Source organism: Protopterus annectens, chromosome 11.part0, assembly GCF_019279795.1.
Source record: "Protopterus annectens isolate FY-2018-M chromosome 11.part0, PAN1.0, whole genome shotgun sequence".
NCBI lineage: Eukaryota > Metazoa > Chordata > Ceratodontiformes > Protopteridae > Protopterus > Protopterus annectens.
In genome coordinates, this window is record NC_056745.1 from 329,941,194 (window position 1) to 329,967,659 (window position 26,466).

General features: G+C 43.7%; 1 protein-coding gene across 1 annotated transcript in view; it reads right to left on the reverse strand.

Moving 5' to 3' along the window:
* WASHC4 (WASH complex subunit 4) overlaps window positions 1-26,466 on the reverse strand; it is a 1,952,913-nt gene that overhangs the window by 959,908 nt on the left and 966,539 nt on the right. The window contains exon 20 of the mRNA XM_044087827.1: window positions 11,051-11,158. Within this exon, the coding sequence (XP_043943762.1) occupies window positions 11,051-11,158 (108 nt within the window). The remainder of the gene's footprint in view (window positions 1-11,050; window positions 11,159-26,466) is intronic.

Consider the following 26,466-nt stretch of genomic DNA (forward strand, 5'->3'; position numbering starts at 1 on the left):
TAGCCTTAGCAAGAGGGGTGTGCTTCCCACCTTTTTTTACACTGGGGGAGGGAAGAGATGGTCTATGAAAAAAGGCTGGCTTATTGGGGTAATTTCTCCAAAACTTAGTAACAGAAGAAACAAAAACATGTTTAAGATCCTTTTAAACTTTGCCCTTAATCTGAAGAGGCTTAAATCAGCAGCTTCACCAAACAAGTATCTATTATTCAGAGGAGCACCGATAAACTTAGCCTTAATATCATCAGCCAAAGGTTGAAGCTGAAACCAAGAATATCTCCTCATCTCAGAACCAGAAGCAGCAGCCTTAGAGGAAGAATCTGCTGTATCATAAATGCAGTTGATGGAATGATGAGCCACCTGGGAGGAAGTCCCTAACAGGGAAAGAACAGAGGTTTTCCCTTCAGAACCTGGGAGATCAGAAATTATCTGACAAGCTTGGGAAAGAAGAGCCAACATATACCTGGACATATGGGTCTAATAATTGACACCCCTAAAAGCTAAGGCAGCAGGGGTATAAACCTTTTTACCTAACCTTTCCATGGTTCTGCTATCTTTATCAGAAGGCAGTCACTTAGGAGAAGGCAGCAACTGAGATGACTTGTCAGAAGCCACAGACACCACTGAGGGGTCAGCAGAAGGGCACTTATACAGAAATTGACAGTTCTCAGGCATCCAATAAAACCTATCAGGTTTCTTGGGGGCTGGGGGCTGGGGGCAGAGAGTCAGTTGCCTTAGAAACATTAGAAAAGGCGTTCAACAAAGCAGCCAGAACAGGAGGGACAGCAAAAGGTCTGGGAGAATCCTTATGCAGAAGCTCATAATACCTTTTTTTGCACCTCAGAAACCTGAGCACAATCTCATTTAAAAAAAATTTCAGCATTCTAAAAATCGTGTCCCCAAATGAAAGTTCCTCAAAAGGAGTATCAGGACTAGCAGATTCCTCTTCCTCAGACCCATAACTTAAAGGAGAGGGAATCTGAGAGGAGTAAGCAAGGGAGTCCTTATCGGAATCCACGTCTTCCTCAGAGGAATCTTGTTCTCACAGTCTTTTAAGGGAGTACAGGACCAAGGGGGAGCTGGAACAGAAACTCCCTGAGGAGGTTCCAAAGCCATCAAAAGCATTAAACAGCCCCCAAGTGAAATTCTGACATTCAGTCTGTGGGTCCTTAGGAGCTGGTAAAATATGCTTAAATTTCTACCTTTTCTTTAAGGGGACATCAGCCTTATAAAGTTTAAAAGGCTCCAACCGCAGATGGGATTCAATAATTGTAGTTGGCACTTCTTCTCTGACCAAAATTTGAGAAACACCCCTAGGCCCCTCAGAAATAATCAGCTGCAGCTCCCTCTAAATGTCCAAAGCCGACGTCTGCAAGGCCTACAAGGACATGCCTAGGATCAAGCCTACGCTAGGCTCAGCATTGTCATCTAGCTACACTCCCCACTGGTATAGTCTCACAGACATGATCACTTTCCTACAAGATGTCACATATGTCTGTCTGATGTTTAGGCTTTGGCCGATAGACCACTGCATAGCATGACAGTACAGTTGTGTCCACTTATAGGTTCATAGGTAGGTACTAGGCTATCGGCCCAAGGGCCTACGTAAGCCTAGCCAGCAAGGCTACCATAAATGTAGTAGATGTTCCCGTGTATTTACTGTCACAGTCCTGACTTATAGGATCCCCTGTTTCAGAAGCCCTTGATCAGCCCAACCACAAGAGTAAAAATCCTCCCTGAGCTGGTGGAACCCTACCATGATGTCAGGATGAGTGGGTATACAGGGAGCCAGTCAATGCCATGACATAATTTTTTTCTTGACCCTAGAAGGTAGGAGCCCCATAGATAAACCCTAAGCAAGAGACTAGGCTAGAGGGAAGAGGGCCTGTACAGCATCCCTGCAGAAGGTCCTCTGGAAGAGGAGGACAGAGAAAAAAGCCATTACTGTAAGGAGTATAAGGGGGTTTGGAGGCAGAGAAATAAGACTGCAACAGTGAATACACTCTTAACATCTACATTTATGGTAATGTACCCAACTGTTCTTTGTGCTTCATAGTTGCAGTTCTAACTTATGGGATGATTCCCAAAGCTGAGATGAGGGTGGCAGGTGCCTTAATGGGACGACAGAATGCCCTGCAAGACAACGGTGTCAAATCCTGCTCTAGACTTGTGGCAGTACTTCGTAAAGGTGCACACCGATGACCAGGTAGATGCTTCCAAAATGTTTTTGGTAGGTACTCCCCTATGAAGAGCAGTGGAGATAGAAGTGGCCATAGTTGAGTGGGTCCTGACCATATCAGGGTGCTTTTTGCTGTGGTACGTGTTAACAAAAGGAAATACAGTGGAAGATCCACCTGGAGATAGTTTGTTTGGAGAATGGTTTCCCTTCAGCACCCGTGGCAAAGGAAATAAACAGTTGTTCTGATTTTCTGAAAGTTTTAGTCCTGTCAAGGTAGTAGCAAAGTTGCCTGGGTACATCCAAGGAGTGAAGGAATTTTTCTCCTTGGTTCTGTGGCTTAGGGAAGAAGGTAGGCAAGTGTATGGCTTGGCTCAGAGAAGTGTCAGTGACCACCTTGGGTATAAAGGAAGGATTACTTCTGAGTGAAACTCTGGGTGGAAGACAAGAAAAGGTTCCACTGCCATACGGCTTGCAACCCAGAGACCCTCCTAGCTGGAGTGATAAGCAGTAAAAGGTCAGTCTTCCAGATCAAGAATTCTAAATCAGCTGAAGAAGGTGGTTCAAAGCAGAGTAGGTCAATTTTTCTAGAACAACGCTGAGGACCCAAGGAGGGGTGGGCTGCCTCCTGGGAAGTCTGACGTGCAGCACTCTCCTAAGGAAATGCTTCATTAGGGGGTGAAAAAAGATAGAAGGAAGAGCAGGGATGTGGGCTGAAATGGCAGAAGCATGTATCTTAATGGATGAGAAGGATAGGCCGTTGTCCAGCAAGATAGTCAGGTACTCCAAAATGTCTGAGATGATGGCTGAGACAGGGTTGAGGCCTTGCTGCAGACACAAAAAGAGAATCTTTTCCACTTGACAGAGTATGTTTTCCTTGTACTGGGTCATCTAGACTCTGAGGATACTAAGCACCTGACTATGTAGGGATTGCTCAGTGTAGATTTTTGATGAATTATCCAGGCAGGGGGTTTGACACTCTGCAGGTTGGGGTGCACAAACTTTCCATTTGCCTGAGTCAGCAGATCCACTCTCTGTGATAGCTGCCAAGGTTTTTCTTTGGTTAAACTTAGTAGCTGGAGGTACCAGTGCTGCCTGGGCCAGTATGGAGCTATCAGGATGACCTGTGTTCTTTCATGATTTTTAGGAGGACCCTTGGAAGGAAAGTCAGGGGAGGTGGCCGCAGAGGAAGGAGAAGGCATCTGTCCTCAAGGCTGTGTGAACTTTTCTCCTGGAACAGAATCTTTTTAACTGAGACTTTGTTGGTGGCAAAGAAGTCTATTTGAGAGGATCTCTGTTTCTGGACTATGCTGAGAAATGTTTGCCATTGCAGCTGTCACTCATGGGGTTCCATTAAGTGTCTGCTTAAGTGGTCTGCTAGAGTGTTCTGAGCACCAGGAAGGTACTGAGCCATCAGGTGCAACCCCATAGCACTGTCTATCTCCCAAATTTGCATTGCCAGCTGGCAAGGAGGGTAGGAGTGGGCACCCCTTTGTTGGTTTATGTACCACATGATTGTTGTGTTGTCTGTTTTGATAAGTAGGACTCCTGGTTTCCAGTGATCCTTGAAGGCCACCAAGCACTTCTGTACTGATATCAATTCCTTCCACTTTATGTGTTTGTGTCCGAACTGCTCTTCCCATTTGCCCTGGTATAGGAGGTGTCAGAAATGGGTTACCCAGGCTGTGTATGACGCATCCTTGGTTAAGGTTTGTCCCTGAGGGATGAACCTGTAGGGGAGACCCTGGTTCTGTGCACAGGCTTGTGCGCACCATGCCAATTCCTCCATGAAGCATGTATCTAATGCATCCTTGGTTAAGGTTTGGCCCTGACGGATGAACCTGTAGGGTAGACCCTGGTTCTGTGCACACGCTTGTACGCACCATGCCAATTCCTCCATGAGGCAGTGAATTAGGCGGATGTCCATCTCCAGGAATTGTGAGTGCTGGCATTATAGATTCTTGAGGTACCACTGAAGCTTTTTCATGTGCAGCCTGGCCAGAGGGATCATTAGTATACAGGATGCCATGTAGCCTAGTGCTCTGAGGAATTCCCTGGCTGAAAGACACTGCATCTGCATAATGTCCTGGAAGTAATGGGTTAAGAAGGAAGCCTTGTCTTGGGGAAAAAAGGCCTTCTGGAGAGAGGAATTCATCAGAGCCACCAGGAAAACTATCCTGGTGGAAGGGTTTGTGCTGGATTTGCTGAGGTTTATGGTGAACTCTAGGGAAGAGAGTAGGGTCTGGGTGCAGGCCAGATCCTGGAGGAGCCTGGACTAACTTGTGACCTGAATGAGGCAGTTTCCAGAGAAGGGTAAATTTGGATGCCTCTTGTTCTGCGGAAAGCGATCACTGGGGCCAACCATTTTGTGAAGACCCTGGTAGCAGTAGACAACCCAAAGGGAAGTGCAGAGAATTGAAAGTGACTGGTACATGCTCCACAGCAAAAAAGATTCCTCTACAGGGATGTGTAAGTTGGCATCTTTCAGGTCTAAGGTGACCATTACAGCCGGAGAAGAGATCATGGGAAGAAGCTTTTGAAGAGTAAGCATTTTAAATTTTGGAACTAGGAGGGACTGATTGGGAATGGACAGATCCAGGACAGGGCTCCAAGAGCCTTCTTTTCTGGGGACCAGGAACAGTCTTGAGTATAACCCTTTTCCTATCTTACAGAGTGGTACTGGTTCCACAGAGCCCCGAGAGCACAGGTCGTGAATCTGAGAAATGGTCTCTGCCCTTTGGTTTTGTGGCACATAGGGGTAGCCTGAGAATATTAATGGTTCTTTGAAAGTGAACTTGTAGCCAATTGAGATTACTTCCTGAACTCACTGTTGGAGGTGATGAGGGCCCAGTTTTCCTTGAAAAGAGAAAATCTTCTAATCTTCTTCCTATCGTGACCAGGGTTGGGGTGGGGATTAGATGGGGGATGAGTCACTGCTGATCTCTGCTAGTGACCTGTGGCCTAGAACTCCCCAGCCTGGGTGTTCCTGAGGACCTCTGCAATTGCTACTGTTGCATACGAGGCCGTTCCATTCTCTTCAGGATTTTCTCTGACTGGGTTTTGATTGGGAGAGAAGGGACCAATGCTTCGTGGGAAAATTCCTACTGCTAGGTGGCTGGACTTGGAGGAAATCTGACAGTTTGCATGGATTTTGCTTTATCCTCCATCTTTTTTAATACTGCCTCAACCTTTGGTCCAAAAAGGGAGTCCTTATACAGGGGTGCATCTAACAGTTTACAATTGCCATGTTCTGGTAATGTCTGTTTCCTAAGCCAAGCATGCCTTCTTGTGACTGAACCAGAGATGGCAGCTCAGGAGGATACCTCTAGGACATTAAATCTGCAGTGCAAGGAGTACCTAGCTACCTGGGAACTGGAACGGCAGAGATCCAACAATTCCTTGGAGGTGTGCTTGTCCTCAAGGGAGGAAATATTCTGCTTCATTTCTTTCCAAAATACTCTGCTGGTATTTTATTATATAGAATTGGCAACTGCGGACCCTCATGGCCAGGGTAGCTGAAGAGTAAACCTTCTTCCCAAATCTGTTTAAGGTCCCTGCTTTCTTTGTAAATAGGTAATGGATTTTTAGAAATACTAGCCCTAACTCTTTTTGAGCATGGGGATCTCCGGGTCAGCAGAGGGGTTCTTAAAAAGGAATTTATGTGAGTCTAGTACCGTGTAAAACCTGTCTGGTTTATGATGGGCTGGGGGAAGAGAGACTGGATTGAGAAATGATCCTATGAAGACATCTTCTACCACTTCCAAAACTACAGGGATAAACAAGGGTCTTTACTGAGGCAGATCAAGGAAATTCATGACCCTCTTTTTTTGCTTGTGGGTATTCCTGCGCCTGCCGCTGGAAAAACTCTCACATGGCATGCAGTGTCTCCCCAAAGGTAATGTCCTCAGAGGGTGAAGCAGAAGGTAACACCTTTTCTGAATCCAAATCCTCAAAGGAGGTGAGGAAGGGGTCATCTTCAAGGACAGAGTCTTCCTGATCAAGTCTTCATCTGAATCAGGAGGTTCTGAAAAGGTCTCAGGTGTAGGGTCTCTTTTCCTTTTTGCTGAAGTTTCGGGGGGGGGGTTGCCTGCCTCTGACCAAAGAAATAAGGCCCTCAGCCAACCTGACCAAATCCTGCTGATTAACCTGTGGGGCAGGAGCCAGTAGGCCTAGGCACAGTACCTGAGGGCAAGCTCTTTTTAGGTGTAGCTATGCCTTAGGCCTGTGCACGTCTGCTACTCTGATGCTAGTCTCCTTGAAAGAAATACACGATGTTGGTTATAGCCCAGAAGGTACGCTGTCAGTTGAGGATCGTCCACCGGAAGCAGAGGTCTGTGCTTAGCGACTCCAGACCTGACTGATGGAACAGAATGTCAAGGCCTGAGTTGACGATGAGGACATGTCGGACTCTGAAGACTGGGAGCTTAGGGTAAAACATAGCAAAACCTACACAGAGTATGTAAGTGGTTTTGTTTCTGAATTAAAAGTTATTTTATATATACACACACACTCACACACACATACACCTTTAATACATAACACAAATGCTTGCTGAAAATTCTTTTCCCAGACAATCAAATTCATATCACACAATGTAGTGATCACAAAAGGAAAACCACTTCCTTTTGTGATCAGTCATTGAAATACATAAAAACTATCACTGTCATCAGATATACACATTGACTGAACAGTGGCAGTGTTGGGGAAAGGGTTTTTAGAAGGCAATTTGTAGGATTGCAGTTAGGTGCAGGGGCAGGGTTAGCACATGAATAAAGCTGGGCAGGGGGACTCTGCAATAGCTCAACCCAAACTTCCCCTCACCTCAAGCTGATACAGCTCCATAGATTGGTACTAGGCTAACTCCCCTTTATGGGTCATTTTAAGCCTATCCAATGACCCCATGTGTGAATCAAACTGGCAAATCAGCCATTACATTCCACCCCTCCATACAAGCCTTCCAAAGCCAGAGATGATAAATGATCTTAGCTGCATAGCTGGAAACAAACCCTCCATACGAGTAGACTGCTTCATTACAACACATTTTATATTTCTATTCTTTTTTGTACTGTTTGATAAAGAGGAACAGCAGACCAATACAGGGGACCCATTTTAGCCACTGTTAGGAAAAAGCAGAGAACATAATTGTTGTGGCCTCTAACAGAAATGCATCCATCATTCAATTAATCTCAAATGCTAAATGTAGATTCATCACTATCTCCACAAGAAATGAACATCACTGCAAAACCATTGAAAAAATTAACTGGCTACCTGTGAAACAATGTGATGATCTTCTACTCACCTTTCAACTATTTAAACTTATTAAGAATGATATCTTCCCCCCACTAGCCTCCAGGCCATTTAGAGATGCACCAAAATACAACCTTAGAAATGCTAGCCACTCACGTCTTCTTCAAACCCCCCAAACTAGGTTTCACTGCCGTGACCATGCTTTCTCAGTCCTTGGTTCCAAGCTGTGAGAATCTCTCCCTCCTTTACTTAAGGACCATTCTTCTTACCTCATTTTCCAATCAGAAATAAACGTACATTTCAAGAATCTACGAAAATGCAAAAGCTACCCCAGTTATATTCAAAATAAAATAAAAATAAACATACAACTCATCAGCTAGTCAAAAATTAAAATGAAGACAATGCACATTAGTACCATAAGTAATGAGGGATCAGTAAAACAATACTGTGAAAATTATATAAAAAGAAATAAAAAGTGCATTCTTAATTTGATATACTAAATATCAAAATGCAGTTACTGTAACCCTTCCCACACAATGTTTACATCTGATAAAACAATAACTCTGCAAAGCATCATTCTTGAAAAAAATTACAGAATTTACATTTCGTTAAATACAAGAAAAGGAGCAACACCCTAATACATACATACACAAAAATGAAGTAAGGCTTATATGGATCTCCAGTTTTCTGCCAAACTAAAATGCCAGCAATCCAGGTTTGGCAAGCAGTCTATGCAATGGAGGAGCCAAACTGGGTAAAGGTCATGAATAGCTTTTGTCCAGTATTTTCGCCTCAGTGGGCAGTTATGGCAACCAGAATGTTACATCAGACACCCAGTGGAAGCTGAAGCATGGTTAACCACGCCTTCAACATGCACAACTCACAGGAAGAGATGCTGCAAATACTTTCTGTGCCATTCATAATTAAGTGTATGGTCTCTCAGTCTCTACATCAAAACATTAACACTCATGTCCTTGGAGGCAAAATAATACTTAAGAGAAAAATTCCCGTGAATATGGATACTAAGATACAAGCCATTCAAATGTTTTTAGTCCCTTTAGTCTTACACACAGGTCAGGCATACTTTCATCAACCAGAGGCACAGTTGTGGATAGCAATTAAAAAAAGAGCTGAAGGATTTTATCTGGGAAGGGAAGACAGCAAGGGTCAAGTAGGATATGCTCATTCTACCAATAGAACAGGACTAGAATTGGAGAGGGAATTTTCGAGCAACACAGTTAAGGCTCTTATACATAGCAAAAGCAGAAAACTATAATTCAAAGTGGAAAGGAACCATGCTGACACAGGGAGGAAGCTCAAGAAATAAGGAGAGATTGGGATTTTTGATGTAGACTCAAAGAGAACAACCAAAATCATACACAGAAATATATTCATAATTCTAAGAACCAAACCAGCACAAGAATGGAGAAAACAGATTTTCCCAATAGGGATGATTGTGGTCAGGGATACAAATAATATGCAAGAGGAGTGGAATTTACTGGAGAAAACTGGCAAAGGAACCAAGGTACTGGGAGCAAATAACTAGAAAAGGAAAGGTAACAGAATGGGAAGAGGCCAAAAATTTATCTGAACTACAGGTTAGAGACTGCCAAGGATTGATATCAGGATATAGGCAAAAAGAAAGAAATAGGGGGCTCCTAAACGATAGACCAGTACTGGCAGAGTTTTTAACAGAATCTAGAAAAGAAGCTGCAGTTAAAAAAGGAATAATTAGTAAAGTATATAAAACACTGCATGATAATTATAAGAATCAATCAGAGGAGATTAGAAAGGATTGGGAAGAGAGACTGGAAAAGCAATTCACAAAGGGACAATGGAGGGATGTATGTATAGCTCCTAAATAAGCAACCAAATCTAGACAATTTAGGATCTTTGCCTGGAAGTGTTTACATAGGTATTTTTATACCCCAAGTAGACTCCAAAGAATTTTTCCTCAGGTGGATAGCAAATGTTACAGGTGTGATAGGCAGGAAAGAGGTAGACGAGAACATATTTTTTGGGAGTATAATGAGCTGGCAGACTTTAGGGATTCCCTGTAGATCACTCTGTCTGAGATGCTGGGTGAGCAGATTGGATTGATTGGGGAGATTACTTTTTTGAGTTATGTTACACAATCAGAATTGCCTAAACATAGTAAAGCCTTGTTGAGTCTAATTATGGTGGCTGCCAAAAAGCAATTACTAGAAAATGGAAATCAGTCTAGACCAACCTTACTAGAAGTAGTGAATACAGTAACAGAGATAAAACAACTGGAATTGGGATCTTTAGAAAAGGGAAGGAGAAAACTACATAGGAAATTGTGGGAACAAGATATACAGAACAGGAACAAGGTTTAAGAGGCAGGATTTGAATGAACCATATAATGCTTAACTGGCAATGGCTGGATGGTTTATAAGTGATGTATAATGTTTGCAACTACAGTTGTTTCAGTGGTTTATGCAATGTAAACTGCAACTAAAGTAGTATCATTTTATATGTTTTTCATTTATATAAATTTAAGAATGCCTTTGTCATATGTGAAAATGTAATAAAGATGTTTGGGAAAAAAAAGAGAAAAATTCCCCTCTTTGATACTGGATTAGAAATGAGGACCCCCAAATAGTTGTCCTTCCTCTCTATGTCAGGTAAGGATATGACAGGACTTCCCTGTCTGAGGGAGGTATAACGGATATAATGGAGGTAGAAGTCAGGTCACAGGACTGATGTGTAGTGACCAAAGTTATGATACCCCCTAAAATGACTAACATCAAGGAAATGAAAAAATAAAAAAGAAGCAAAGAATGTTTGGCCTTAGCCTGAGAAAGATGTCCACTGTACATCTGCATCCTGGCATTCCTTCTTTCCATTTAAAACAGGCGCACACAATATGCAAGTCAAACTGATCCTATCTACCCAAATATCCTCCTGAGCTCCTCACTACATAGTGGTATATCCTGTGTGTTATAAGGAATCTGTGCCTGTGTTCCAGGAAGTCTGACATTCATTACTACTAGAATTACAGACTGGTGAGCAGTCAATTTTCAATAGATGCAGAAATTAAGCACACATTGTAACTGTGACAAATGCTATCAGTCTGAAAGAGGAATGAACAACGGTGTATATCCTTACTTGGGAAAAGCAGATTGGATGATGCAGTATCAATGAGTTAAAAGACTGGTGAAGAGCCTGCTGTAACACAGTAGCGTTGCGCACAGGTCACCAAAGCCAGCACCATTGCAGGTGCTGAGATTATCTGAGGAAGCATACATCACTCTGCTAAGATGCTCCATTATTCTTCTGCTTACCATGAGAACTACAATGTAATCAAAGGATGTAGCATGGAAGTAGAACACAGGGTGCGGCACCTCTACATACAATATGACCACAGCACCAGAAGATCAAAGAGAAATGAAGCAGCTCATGGTCTGTACTAAAAGTAAAGCTACTCAAGGTGATAATTTTATGCAGTACCCTGCATCAGTTTTACAGCATTATTATTATTATTTTTTTAAATCAAGGCAAGTAAGCTTTGCACAACCAAATATGACTGCTCTCATTCTGTTGAAGAAAAACATATTGTAGCCCTAAGAGATAAATACTAGGACTTAGCATCAATACAGGGTCTCATACCTTAGCAGTAGCAATTGCATTTAGAGCCTGGAACTGTAAATTCTGTGAAATGTGTGAAACAGAATCTGCAACGACCATCGTTCTTCGATGGAATGTATGCTCTATGGCCTAAAACATCAAAAGAAAATGTTAACTATAATTTAGTTAAGAAATCAAATAATCTGAAAAAACAAATACAGATTACTTAATACGCAATACATCCACATTACACTAAACAAACCAAATTTTAAATAAATGAATGTGCATCAGGCATTAGTTAAAAAAAAAAAATTCACATATGCACTCACCATTAAGAGCTGGCAGATAAACAAAAAATGTTTAATGTAAGCACTTTCGGTAAGGACCTTGCCTCACCTTCCTCACACAAAAAGTGAATAAATCAAATAACATCCCTTTTATACACAAATTAAGCATGTCAATAAATTACCATTAAGTAAGCTAATTATTGAAAACTATTAGCAAACGGTAAAAACGCCTCTACCTTTTAAAAATTATATTAAATATTATATAATTTTAGCTTCATCCCTCTTAATCCCTCTTAAAACTGGTGACTTCTGGAGAAAAGATGATGAATTACACTTAATGTTGTTTGTCTTTTGGCTTTTCCCAGTAAGGGGTCGCCATAGCGGAACTCCAGTCCGCTAATGATTGGCAGTACATTTTTACGTAACGCCGCGTGCCAGCTCAACGCCCAACCTTCAACGAAGGCACGCCCATTTACGCACGCATGTCTTTCGAACGCACCCAACCGCCGGGAGGACATGCAGACTCCACACAGAAGGCACTCCCAAGCCAAGTCAAGAATCGAACGGAAGAACCTCTTGCTGTGAGGTAACAACGAAGCCAAGAGTAACGTCTCAAAACAGAACCAAAAGCAGCAGCCCTAGAGGAGACATCAGCTGCATTACAACTAAATGTAAAAGTGGCAAGCTACTGGTGAAATAAGTCTGCATCAGTTTGTGTTGAGACCATTATACTATTTATGAAGTGTGTAACACCATGAAGAGCAAGCAGAGTTATGACCTCTTTGGAGCTAAGTAAAGCTAGTTATGCACTGTTTGTCTCAAATCTAAAAGAGAGGCAAGCATTAGTTTGTAACAAATGACTGTTGTCAAAAAAATTGTTTCCAGAAGTTCCTAGGGAGATACTGCCTTCCTGTTGATTTAAAGAACTCTTGTGGGTCTTGGAATACCTCTCTGCCTAGCCAGACTGGGATGCCTGTCAAAAGCAGGTCGGCTTCTTTAGAAATTCCTGGCAAAAAGACATTTATTATAGGAGTGATTTTTTGGACTACTTCAGGCTCTTGACCCTACCAGTCCTGGTGTTACTGTTGAGAGAAAAAGGAATTCTTCACAGTATGATGATTTTCAGGAAATGATTGTGAGTGGGCAACTTCTGTTTTCTGTCCTCAGGTTTTTGATTCTGAGGACAGTGTTTCTTCTGACAGTCCCATGGAAGGATGTTTTTTCAGAAGCCATATTCAGAATGAATCAATTGCTTCAGTGGGAACATAATCTTTCACTGTCATTAAAGAAATATGATTTATTACAAGTGGAATTTCCTGGACATGCACCCTTTCCTCTACCATGGGAAGCTGTATTAATTATAGCCTGTAATTTGCCTGATAACCACCTTGCTCCCCCCCTAAGAAAGCAGATAGATTCCATAAACTTCCTCAGTCTTATACCAGTTATTTTCTAACCTCCAATCATACCCAGTGATTCTTCTGCATCACTTATTTTTAGACTTCTTAATTCTCAAGCTCACATGTTAAAGTTGATGTTTGCCTCTTAAGAACGTAAGGGATATGACATTTTCTTTTCCCTCATCTGAGGAAAAATTCATCTGTGTACAATCTTTTGCTTCTATGTCTCAACTAACTAAACATTAGTTGAAGTATGCTTATGATTCAGCTGATGCCACTTCCAGAGCTGCTACTACTGAACTGTTACAAATAGGTTTGCTTGGTTGCATAAAACAATACCTTCCTGAGGATGTAAAAGCTGAACATTTTTGAATTATCCCTTAGATCAAGTGTTGCAGAGTTCCTTAAAAAGTGTGATAAGACAGGAAAGCTGATCTAGGAAGTTTAGCCTTCCTGCTTCAAACTTGTCAAGGGTTTTACAGCTACCTCTGCAACACTTGACAAAAGCTGACACAGCAAACTGCTGGTAAGCAGATTTTTAAAAATGCATGGCAAGGTAGCTCCAAAAAGAAAAACAAGCCCCCAGAAACAAAGACAGTCTAACAAATTTGAATGATTATCTATGGAATCCCTCCCTATCCACCCTGACAAACTTCTAAATGTTCCCAAACATCTGTCTCCCCCTTTCTCTCTTTGGCAAAAGACAGTCTCAGAAACTGGATTCAAGGAGTGATTCATCAGAGAAGCAGATGGCAGTGGGAATCTCTCCTTCCTTTTCAGGGGATTCCTTTTCATCTGCCAGATCAAACTTCTTTTTTCCCTTTGGTCATTCAGTATTGGCTAATTTTGTGGGTGGGTTGATGGGAGCTGTCCCTCCTTCTCAGAAAGGATTTTATTTTTCAAGAATGTTTATGGTGCCAAAGAAGTTTCCTGGAGACCTGTACTAGTTCTTTCTTTGCATTAGCCTTTGAGTTATCCACTACTCCACAGGACTTCACAAAATGTCTATCTCCAGAGATAGCCTACTGCGGACTACAAGGTTATTCACGTTTCCTTATTTAGAGACTTCTTTACCTTTGTAGAGTTCTTTTCAAAGTGACAGGAGAAGAGGAAGAAAAAAAGCATTTGTTTAATAAAACTTTATCACATACAAGAACTAAAGATACTTTACTATAAAATATGCAATTTACATTGTGAAATGTTTCACAGAAATACTGTCAAGAAAAAAATATTTTACTTACAGTTAACCTTTTTTTCCCGTCCCCTTCCCTTAGAGTCCATCCAAACATTAATGACATGAAGTGAGGCAAGTCCCTTTTAGTTACAGACAATTTTTGCAAATTAAAAAAGTCCACTCTTTCTACTTACTCTTATACATCTGTATTTCACAAATGTGACTGATGCTTTGCAGTCTCGCATTTATTCACTAACTTCCATGTTGCTGGTCTTTTTGCAGTTCATCTCCATCTCCCAACTCCAGATTCCAGTTCAGTTCCATAGTGCTTCTGATTTTTCTGGTCATCTCCCATGCTTTTCTTTATTTCTCTCAAGCATTTTCCTTTGGAATCCCTTATTTTCTCTTTAGTACTCTGCATTTGCACCTATTGTTCTTTGAGATTCCCAATTTTGCAATACTTTAACCTTTGTCAGTTCCTTTAAATAATTCTTGTTACTTCTTAATCAACTTTCTCTTTCCTTAATTTCAACCTTACTTTTTAACTCCAGTTTCATTTTGTCCCACTCACTAGCTATAATTTCTAAAGAAATTCCTATCTTCCCTAAAAACTCTCGAATAATTCCAATATCCATTCCTTAAATTACTCTCTTTTTAACAGGCAGTTGAGGAGACGCCAGTGTTATTTATATTTCATTAACCTACATTTTTATCTTGGTTGTTACTAGTGCATGATCTGAAATAGTTATTCGGTGTGTATTGAAACTTTCAATTAATTGCACCTGTGAGATATAATTTCTGTCTAGTGTAGCCCAGTTATTGTACTTTGGGGAATGATACATAAATTCTCTCCAAGTTCCTACTACTGAATTCTCTTCTTCCATAACATATATCTTCATAACTTTCTTCAGTAATCTACCTTCTTTTGTTAAATTTTCCCTTCTAGGTGCCCCAGATACATCCTCACTGCCGCAAATAAAGTTCCAGGCCCCACCTATAAGTATTATTCCCTGCTGAAAGCTGATTTCTCCCAAACTTTTCTTAAGTCCCGTAACAGCAGTTGTAAGGGGAATATAAATACATGTCAGTAATTTTCCCTTGTCAGCATCCCTTTACTACCACAAATCTGTTACTATCTTTTTTTCCCTCATCACTATTGGAGCTCCTCTAGCAATTAATATAAGCACTTACCTTTTTATTTGTCCTTGAAACTATGCTGAATATGCCTCCTGAAATCCTTTATTTATAAAAGTCACATGCTCATTTCTTTCCACATGCACCTCCTGTAGAACTGCTATTTGCACTTTTCATTTCTTAATACAATTCTCTTTTCTTTTTGTCTATACCTGTGAGGCCATTCACATTCCAAAATAATGTTTATTGTAGCCATTAAGATAAGAAGTTATTATTCCCACCTACTACATATGACACTTTTTAAATGTCTATTTCCAGCCTTTCTGTTACATGCACTTACTAAAGTTGGGCATGTTGATCTTTTACACAGTTGAAACTTATCTCCATTTGAACCTATGTCATATTTACAAGACTTTATATCTTAATGAAAATTTCAACAAAAAATAAACACATCCCAAAACATATCAACTTAAAACAAACACAAAAATATGTACATCTTCAAATAATGAAGTTTAACCCTCCTGATAGGAACAATTGTCCCAAATCGACAGCTACATACACAAGCAAATCCTAACCTAAATTTAAGGTTACTTATACTAAGATGCAGGTTACAAGCCTGTGCTCCTATTTACACTAAATGCTGTCTGTTCTTACATTATCTTTATTATCCTTCCAGATGTGAAAAACTACTTTTAGGTTTGCAGAACTTACTAACTTTTAGCCTTAAGAAAAAGTGCAATTGCTATCTTTAAATAAAACTAAATTATCACTGTTCTAGTAAATACATTATTTAGTTACCAGAAAAGCTGCGACTTCTTATTCACTTCCAATAACATCAAACTTTATTTTTATTGAACTGCTTGCCCTTGTACCTTTTAATTTTGTTTCTCTCAGTAAACAAGGCCCAGAACTCTTGACTTATTGCCTTTACCTTTTGTCAGCTTGTTTCATGGAAACAGAAGATCAAAATTCACAGCTGCCTTTAGTTCCACATTTCTCAAGTGAAAATGAAAATGTATTTGCTTAAAGAAAAAAAGAAGTTATGTACTCACCATAACATTCCATCTGAGTAGTTAGACTTCATTTGTCATCAACCTGTGGGATGTCAGATCCGGATCGGATCCGAGATGGCAGTTTCACCAGCATTTGATCCAAGCGCTGAGCTCCTCCCCTTACCCATAATACCCTTCTCTATCCTTCCTTCCCTCAGATAGAGTTTGCTATACCCCTAAACATGAACCTGACCCTGTAAACCTTCACAAACATGGAAATACTGGAGAGCCACAAAGGCACTGTCTTCTGTCTGCCAAGGCAAAAAAGTACCAAGAGAAGGTCAGGGGGAAGGAAGGGTGATGACAAATGAAGTCTAACTACTCACATGGAATGTTACGGTGACTACATAACTTCTTTATCTGAAGTAGTTAACTTCATTTGATCATCAACTTGTGGGAGAGAGTCCCCAGCTACCAAACAAAAAATCCTGGGTGGCCCTAATGGAAGGATATTTCAGTGCACCGCGGAGCCAAAGGATGGTCTCCCTCTGGAAACCATGTCCAATTTATAATCAGTATGAGATGAGGACCACGTAGCCGCCGAACAAATACCATCCAAAGACACTCTAGACCAAAAGGCAGCTGACATAGCCATGGACCTGGTAGAATGGGCATGTATTCTACGCGGAAGATCCATGTTTTTATCTTTGTAAACCTGAAGGATGCATAGGGAAATCCATCTGGCAATAGTTACCTTAGAAACTGGTTTGCCCAGAAAGGGAGTAGCAAAGGACACAAACAACTGGTCAGAGTTGCAATGGGCTTTAGTCCTGTGTAAGTAGAAATGTAGTCGTCTATGCACATCTAACAAATGCAATTTATATTCACTCTTGTTCTGAAAATTTGGAAAGAAGACAGGTAAGTTGATTGATTGATATTTGTGTCCAAGGCCACTTTAGGCAGAAAGGAAGGATTTGTACAAAGGGAAACCTTGTCTTTATGAAAAATCATATATGGAGGTTTTACAAATAATGCTTGGAGATCTGATACTCTCCCTAGCCGATGTAATAGCCACTAAAAAGTCGGTCTTCCTAGATAAAAAATTTTAAGTCCACAGAAGCAGCAGGCTCAAAAGGCGGAGCAACCAAAGCTTGTAAAACTAGGGTAAGGTCCCAAGGAGGAGTAGGATCCTTAACCGGGGGGGGTCATAAAAGAAAGGTACTTTTAATAAACATTTTGCAAAGTCTGGAGGATGCTAAAGAAGCCATGTTCTCACCTACATGAAAATTGGAAATGGCCGCCAGTTGAACTTTCACTGTAGATGAGCTGGCACCCTGCTGGAAAATGTATGCCAAGAACTCAAGGACTGCTGGAATAGGTGCTGTGAAAGGGTCCAAATCCCTCTGAGAAGCCCAGATAGAAAAACACGTCCATTTGCTACGGTGAATTTTTTCTGATGGACGATTTATGAGCTGCCACCAGAATAGACACGACCGGGGAAGAGAAACCGGGAGCCCTACGAATCAAGGGAACTGGAGCAGCCAAGCCGTGAGCTTCAGATTGCCCAGGTCTGGATGAAGGCCCCTTGAGGGGTGCAAAATGAGATCTGGTATGGGATCCAAGGAAGAACTACCAGATGAGTCCAAAGACAGGGAAACCAGATTTTGCGAGGCCAGAATGGGGCAATGAGGATGACTCTGCTCTCCAACCGGCGAGCCTTCTGTAGAAATTTTGTCATGAGAGGTAAAGGGGGATAAGCATAAAGAAGACTGGGAGACCAAGCATGGACCAGAGCATCCCTGGGGGATTCCCCCTGTGGGGAGATCAAGAGTGTAGAACTCGTGTCAATTTGCGTTGGAAGGAGATGCGAAGAGATCGCAGCAAGGCCGACCCTACTTGAGGAAGACCCGCTCCACTATCGAAGGATTCAGAGACCACTCAAAAGGCATCAGAATAGTCCTGCTCAGTTTGTGTGCCAGAATATTGAATCGACCTGGAATGTGCATTGCTACCAGAAAATAGCTGGTGGAGATCGTCCATTCCCACACTCTCGTGGCCTCACGACAAAGGGGGTAAAACCAGGTTCTGCCCTGTTTGTTGATGTACCAGACCACTGACATGTTGTCTGTCTGAATTGCAATTGTTCCCCAGAGGAAGAAAGGCATGAAGGGCCTGCACGGCTAATAAGACCACCCTCATCTCTAGAACACTGATATGCAGTTTGGTCTCATTCGGGGACCACGTGCCTTGTACCATCCTGCCCGAACAATGCCTCCCATCCCAGTTGGGAGGCATCTGTGGTCACTGTGGCTTGGGGAGGGGGTACAATAAACGTGCGTCCCTCTACTAGCTCTGGAGAGCATATCCATCATAGCAGGGACTTCTTGCACACATTGCTTATGTGAATAGGATGTGTCAATGGCAAATCTAAAAGGGACCATTGAACCACTAACATCCAATGCAGAATTCGCATATGAAGACGAGCACAGGGAAGAAGAGTAATGGCAGCTGCCATGGAACCCAAGGCTCTCAAAACCGCCTCGGCTGGTGGAAGATGAGACTGCAGGATCACAGATACATGAAGTCGTAAGTTCCGGACTCTTTCTGGAGTTAAAAAGACCATGGTTTGAGCAGTGTTGATTCTCACTTCTATATAGTCCAAGACCTGAACAGGGTCTAGTGAAGACTTGGATATGTTGACTGTGATGCCCAGCAAGTCTAAAAATTTCAGGAAATAGTCCTTGGCATGACAAAGTAGACGCCTGATGGGAGTGGTGAGGAGCCAATTGTCCAAGTAGGGGTAGACCTGTATCCCCTGAAGCCTCAGGTGAGCAGCTACTACTGCCATAAACTTGTTGAACATACTGGGGGCTGTGGTGAGACTGAAGGGTAGGGCTCAGAATTGATGGTGATTGGCCCCTAGCTGAAAGCAGAGAAACCTCCTGGAGTTTCTGTGCATTTTGATGTAATAGTACGTGTCTTGGAGATCTATGGAGCACATCCAGTCGTTCTCCTGCAGGTAGGGCAGGATGGATTGTAGAGTGACCATCTGGAACTTCTCTTTGGCAACTGACATGTTTAGAGTGGAAAGGTCCAGAATGGGCCTTAGGTCCCCCGTCTTTTTTGGCATCAAAAAGATCCTAGAATAGATGCCTGATCCGGACTGATCTAGGGGGACGGGCTGGATGATTTCTAGTGCTGCTGCCTCCCTTTGTGTGGGTGGAATGTGAGGAGTTAGAAAGGGGATTGCATAGCCTCTGGATATTATATGCAGCACCCAACGGTCTGATGACACGGACTCTAATGCCATCAGGTGCATAGAAAGGTGATCCCTGACTGCCTCCAGAGCAGTGCAGTTGGGCAACCACTCAGGGCTGTTGCACAGGCCTGTCCAATAATGGTTCTCAAGACCCAAAATTTCTCTGACCCCCCCCCCCCGCCTCTGGGCCAGTGTCTGTCCTGACCCCCTCTGGGGGAAGGTGAGTCCTGAGTGTCCCGAGAATACTGAGACTTCCGGAACCACATCTTCTTTTGCCCCCTCCAATTCCTGGAAAAGGATCTTTGGGGGTTAGAGAAGTGGATTCCGAAGGCAGACAGTGTCTTCCCATCCTTCTCACTCTGGACTAACGTCTCACGAACTATCTTCCCAAACAATGAAGAACCATCATAAGGGGCATTCGCAAAAGATGCCTTAAAGGGTTCTGTGAATTGACAGAGCCTAAGCCAGGTGTGTCACCTCATGGCAACGCAGGACCCGGCAGCCCTTGCTGCTCCTTCAGTGGCATGTGAGAGGAGGTGCATGTATTTATTTGTAACCTCTTTAAGAGTGGCCATCCTTATGGAGAATGTGCGTTTATCCTCTGGAGATGTGGGCTCTGGGGTGACTCGGTGAACTCCTTGACCAGGTCTCTCTGTAGTCTAGTTACGTGGGCCAAATAATTCAGTGCCCTTGCAGAAAAGGTGGCTGAAGCATATGTCCGTTTTCCCAGATGATCTATCATCCTGGACTCTTGGTCGGGGGGGATGGACTGTAGAACTTTCCAGGGACAGTTTTTTCTTGGTGGTAGCTGCTATCACCATGGCATCCACAGGGGATCCCTTATTCCAACTTGGTCTGTCCACTGGAGGGCTCAAGATCTTAAAGGGGTGCCTGCGGATTAGCTCCATGGTGTCCAGCTCCTTCTATGCCCTGGTGGTAATGAGGTCCACCAAGGGATCCACTGGGGGGCACCCAGGAGGTAGACGGGCCCGTGTCAAAGGCCCCCAGGAACACTGACTTGTCCGAGGAAGTTTTAGGTGTGGACCAACCCCCCCCCCCCCCCACTGGTGCAGGATTTCCATGTCTCCAAAGGAGACATCATTGAGGGGGTGATCTGGGAGAACCTTCCCCTTCCTCCAAGTTGGTATCTTCAGTGAGGGACCCTGGAGAGGAGTCCAAGTACCTCCTTTTGCACGTTCGCTTGTGAGGGATCTCATGGATGGGACACTCTGGAGAGGGCTTGCAAACTACTTGTGGTTCCTCAAGGGGAACAGTCTGAGGCATCTCGAGCACAGGCTGTCCCTGCATGGGCAAAATGGCAGAAAATGCACCCAGAGGCAATGGGAGTCAAGGCGAAATCCCATAAGATGGTCAGGGCACTAGATCCCCTGGAGAGAACCCTCTCCACCTCGTCGAACGCCGAGGGAGAAAGTACAGTTGTGTACACTTACCATAAATGTAGATGTTCGAGTGTATTCACTGTTGCAGTCATCACACTAGGGTTATCTGCCTGCAGGGAGTCCTCAGTCAGCCCAAATACCAGAGACTTAGTATTTCTGCATCAGATACTGTCACTCCAGGACTGACGTCAGGTCGTCGGGGGTATAAAAACAGGCAACCAATGCCATTACATTAGTTTTTCTTGCCCCAAATGTCAGGAACCCCCCAACAGGGAGATAAGGTATGGTGGGGGAAAACACCACCAGTAAAAAGTAAATGCCAATACCAATACCCCTGAAAAGGGGGGGTAGTAAAAGGTATAGAGAGTTTAGAAACAGAAAGAGAGAGAAAACCAGGGTGCTAGAAGGAGGGAAACCAGGACTGCAACAGTGAATACACTCGAACATCTACATTTATGGTAAGTGTACAAAACTGTACTATGTTCTTTGTGTTTCACTGCTGCAGTCATCACACTTGGGTAGATTCACACAGCTGAAGAAGGGTGGAGGCAGTTAAGAAGAGGTAGGGCTGGCTATACTGCCTTCCAGGACTACTGCTGCAAAACCTGTCCTGGATTTGGAAAAGATAGGCAGGTGGCAATGCTTGGTGAAGGTGTGTAAAGAACTCCAGGTAGCAGCTTCCAGGATGTCACTGGTAGGGACTCCCCTGAGGAATGCTGTAGAGGTAGAAGTTGCCCTAGTGGAATGTGTTCTGACCCCCGAGGGGTTGGTTTTCCATGGTGCTTGTAGCAGAAATGGATGCAATGTGCTATCCATTTGGAAACTGTTTGCTTTGAAATGGCCTTGCCCTCTTGCCCCTGCTGCAAAGCTGACTAGTAACTGGTCAGATTTTCTGAAGGGCTTAGTCCTATCAAGGTATAATCTGAGCTGTCTATGCACGTCCAAGGAGTGCAGGATACTTTCCCCTTTATTTTGAGGATTAGGGAAAAAGGTAGGCAAATCGATAGCTTGGTTGAGAGCCACACTGGACACCACTTTAGGCATAAAGGAAGGGTTAGTCCTGAGCTAGACCCTGCCAGCATAGAAAATAATGAAGGGTTCCACAGCCATAAGTGCTTGTAGCTCAGACACTCTTCTAGCTGAAGTGATGGCCAGACGCAAGGCTGTTTTCCAAGAGAGGAATTTTAACTCTGCTGATGCTGCAGGCTCAAAGGGGGCTAAGCGTGAGCTTTTCCAGTACAAAGTTAAGGTCTCAAGCAGGGGTGGGTGCTCTCCTTGGCAGCCTTAAGTTGTTTGCCCCTCTCAGGAACTGTTTGATAAGAGGGTAAGAGAAGAGAGGTGGCTCAGTGTTGTAATGAGCCAAAATGGCAGAGGCATGGATCTTAATGGAGGAGAAGGATAGGCCTCTGTGCAGTAGATCTGCTAGGTAATCCAGGATTAGAGGCAGGGAGGGCAGAGTTGTGTCCTCTCTCCTTTAGACTGAATCCAGGAGCAGTACCTTTTCCACTTATCAGCATAGGATTTCCTTGTACTGGGTCTTCTGGCTTCAAGGATGATGTCCAGCACCTGCTTGCTTAGGCTGGTTACTGGGGGAGAATTCAAGGAATACGCCAGGCTGCAAGAGTTAGGGTTTGCAGTTGTGGATGCAAGATCTGTCCCCCTTGCTGAGAGAGCAGGGTTGGGTTCTGGTGTAGGTGCCAGGGTGGCACCAGTGATGGGCTTCGCAGGAGTGGGTACCAGTGTTGGCGTGGCCAGTCTGGGGCAATCAGAAATGTCCTTGGTCTGTCCTGTCTTATCTTGAGCAATACTCTTGAAAGGAGGGGCAGAGGGGGAAAAGCATAAATTGAGAGATTTACCCACTGGAAGGATACAGCATCCACTTTTTAGGCCCTGCTGTGAGGTGTCCTGGTGCAGAATCTTTTGAACTGGTGACTGCAGGGGGAGGCAAAGAGATCCACCTCTGGTGTCTTCCATTTCTGAATCAGAAGGTTGAAGGTGTATGGCTCTAGTTGCCACTCGTGTGGGTCTAGGAGATTTCTGCTTAAACCGTCTGCCAATGAGTTTTGTTTGCCTGGCAGGAATTGAGCTTGCAGATGTACCTGCATATCCAAGGCTGTGTTCCACAGGGCCATAGCTAGCCTGCAGAGTGGGTTCTCACCTGCATGTTGATGTACCACATAACTGTGGTGTCTGTTTTTATTAGCAGGTGTCCTGGTGAGAGTAGGGATCTGAAAGCTGTCAGAGCATGCTGCACAGCTAGCATCTCTTTCTGGTTGATGTGCAGATGCATTTGACTTGGGCTCCAGTGGCCCTGAATGCACTTGCCGTCCATGTGTGCCCCCAGGCATAGTCTGATTCGTCTGTGGTTAGGGTGGGGTTGGGTAAAGGGCAGTCCCTTGCACTGCTGCTGCCCACCAAAGAAACTCTGTCCTTAGACAGGGTATTATGGGAATGACACTTTCCAGGTCCTGAGAATGTTGGCACCAAAGACTTTTTAAGTACCACTGACGTTTCCTCATATGCAGTCTGGGATATTTCATTAGTAGGATGCATGAGGCCATGAACCCTAGGGCCTGCAGGATTTTCCTTGCGGATAGTTGGGTTCTGGTGGCCATTTGAGTAAAATAACCTGTTAGGCTTGTTTTTATGGAGTGAGGAATGCCATCTGGGATGCTGTGTCCAAACTTGCTCCCAGGAATACAGTCTTTTGACTGGGGACTAGTTTTGATTTCTTTTCATTGATGGTGTACCCCAGGAAGGTTAGCAGGTTTTTTACAAATGTCAGGTGCTGCAATCGCATTTCCTAACTGTCTGCCTGCATCAGGCAGTCGTCCAAGTATGGGTAAATTTGAATATTTCTCTGTCTGCAATAAGCAATGACTGGAGCCAGGCATTTTGTGAATACTCTGGGAGCAGTGGTAAGTCAAAGGGAAGTGCAGAGAACTGATAATGGATAGATCCTGCCCTGAAGCGTAGATATATTTTGCATGATACCCTTATAGGGATGTGCAGATAGGCTTCTTTTAAGTCTAGGGTGACTAACCAAGCATCTTTGGCTAGCATAGGTAGAAGCTGCTGCAGGGTGAGCATTCTGAATTTTGTTACCACCAGGAAGGTGTTGAGAATTGAAAGATCTAGGATTGGGTGCCAAGTGCCCTCTTTTCTGCGTACCAGGAGAAGTCTGGAATAGAATCCTTGACCTATCTGTTCTGCAGGAACCGGATGAATTGCCCTTATAGAGAGCAGGGATTGCTCTTGGTTTTGAGCCTCTGCCCATTGGTTTAGAAGGAGGTCTGGGAACCCTTTTGGGGTTGGCAGTGAGTGGAAGTAAAATTTGTACCCCTGGGATACAATGTTGAGGACCCATCGGTCTTTGGTGATGGGAATCCAGTTTTTTGCATGAAGGGCAAGTTTTCCTCCTAGGGGCACAAGCAGTCAGGCAAAGGAGGGGGGTGGAGTTGAGAAGTCATTGTAATTCTTTCCATAAGGGGGTGGTTTAGCACTCCCTGCTTTAGAGGTGGAGGCACTCCACTGCATAGATCTCTGCATACCCTGAGACTGTAGCCTGGTGAGTCTGTTTCCCCTGGGTCTAGTTTGAGATGGCCTTGAGGGGGCTGGAAAGGACCAATGTTTTGAGGGGCAATGCTTACTGAATCTAGGAGGCTGTACTTGTAAGAGTTCTTTAACTGTCTGCATAGATTTAGCTTTTTCTTCCATCTTTTTAAAAACCTCTTCTGCTTTGGAGCCAAACAGATTATCCTTGTTCAAAGGAACGCCTAGTAACTTGGATTTGACATGATCTGGCAAGGTCTGCTCCTTAAGCCAAGCATGCCTTCTCAGTACAGAATCAGTGACTGCTGCCCTGCAAGATGCTTCTAGGGCATCAAAGCCACATTGCAACGTATGCTTGCTGACTTGGCTTAAAGAATGCATAAGCTCTTGCAATTCTTTATTTTCTGCACAGTCTGTAAAGGTAGCTATTTTTTGCTTAACAAGTTCCATAACGTGCTGTTGGTACTTCAGCATGTGAAACTGACAATTCAAAGCCCTAATGGCAAGAGTTGCAGAGGTATATACTTTCTTACCCCATCTGTCCAAAGCTCTGGAATCCCTGTCCGAAGGGGTGGGATTCTTAGCTGTAGTTGCCTTGATACCTTTAGCCCCCTGGGAAATGATCTCTGGGCCAGCAGTAGGATTTTTGAAAAGAAATTTGAGAGAGTCAGGTACTCTGAAGTACCTGTCTGGTTTCCTAGGGGGAGGGGGTAAAGTATCAGGAGTAAGACTGGATTCCATAAAGACATCAACAACTTCCAGGACTGGTGGTACTGCTAAAGGCCTGTGTTGTGGCAAGTCTAGAAATTCTCTGAGTCTCTTTTTGGACTGAGGATAGTCTTGGCATTCCCAGTGGAAATGCTCTCTTAGGAAATGCTCTCTTAAAGTATGTAAGGTTTCACCAAAAGAGAAATCCTTTTTAGAAGAGGCAGAGGGAATGGATTCCTCTGCATCAGAATCCTCAAAAGCAGATAAGGGCATGTCTTCATAATCAGCAACCTCAGAATCACTGGACTCTCAAGTCTGTTGAAGCTGCTGGGGACTGGTCCCTTTTGCTCTTAGCGGGGAAGGCTGACTCCCCCCAATCAGCATAAGGTCTTCTGCCATTCTAAGCATTTTATTTTGTGGCAAGGGAGCAGGTGCATGCACTTTGGTCGTCGGTTTTCTAGGCATAGCGTGTACTCTTGGCCTTAGAAATTTGGTAGTTTTAAACAGAACTGAAGTAGCCGGTTGGTGTCGAACATCAGTAGTACAAAGAACTTCCTCAGAAGCTGGTGTCTGCTCAGCGGCTCTGGACACATCCAAGGTAGAGACATCCGCCGGTTCCATAGTCGAAGAAGAGTCTCACGGCATACCGGACTCCGAACGGGTCTCGGTAGAGGCCTGAGAATCCACTGAATCAGGCATCAGGGGCTGTGAAAGCACCCCACTGAGTACCGGCGAACTGGCGACCAGCTTAATGGAAGTGTCATTGGCGGCTTTGAAACAGTGCGGTCTGTCTCTGTCTTTATCCTTACGTTTTTTTGGAAAATCAGTAGTCGGATGGCTTACCAAAGCCATTTTGGAATACAGAGATAGAGAATGAAAGTATTTAGCGACAATAAGGGCCCAATGATGAATAGTTCGGGCTTTGAAGAAGCCACAAAACCGATAGTGAGGTATGTCATGGTGTGGGCCTAGACAGGTGATGCAGTAAGAATGAAAATCTCGGTGTAGTATTTGCTTTCCACAGGCACGACAATTATTACCTTTTTCTGACATCAGTTAGAGCAAGAAAAAAGGATCCCCAACTGGGTACTTAGCTTTAGAAGACTTCAGGATGCTTCAATTAGTAAACGAAAACTCAGGTAGCGGCTGACCGGCACTTGAGAACTGCTTCTGCTTCGGGCTCCTCGGCAAGAAAGACTGATGTAATGGCGTTGGCTGCCTGTTTTTATACCCCTGATGACTTGACGTCAGTCCTGGAGTGACAGCATCCTATGCAGAAATACTAAGTCTCTGGTATTCGGGGTGACTGAGGGCTACCTGCAGGCAGACAACCCTAGTGTGATGACTGCAACAGTGAAACACGAAGAACATCAAGCCTCCTGAGGAACTGGCAAGGAAACTGCTCTCCTCAGATCCGGTGTGGGGATCGGAGCCGAACCCGAAGGAGCTGATGCCGAGGGCTAGGCCTTGACCTGACACAGTATCGGCAGCAACGGAGAAAGGCCCAACCCCTAGGATCAGACACCCAGGCTTCGGCTCCGAAAGTTGCTCG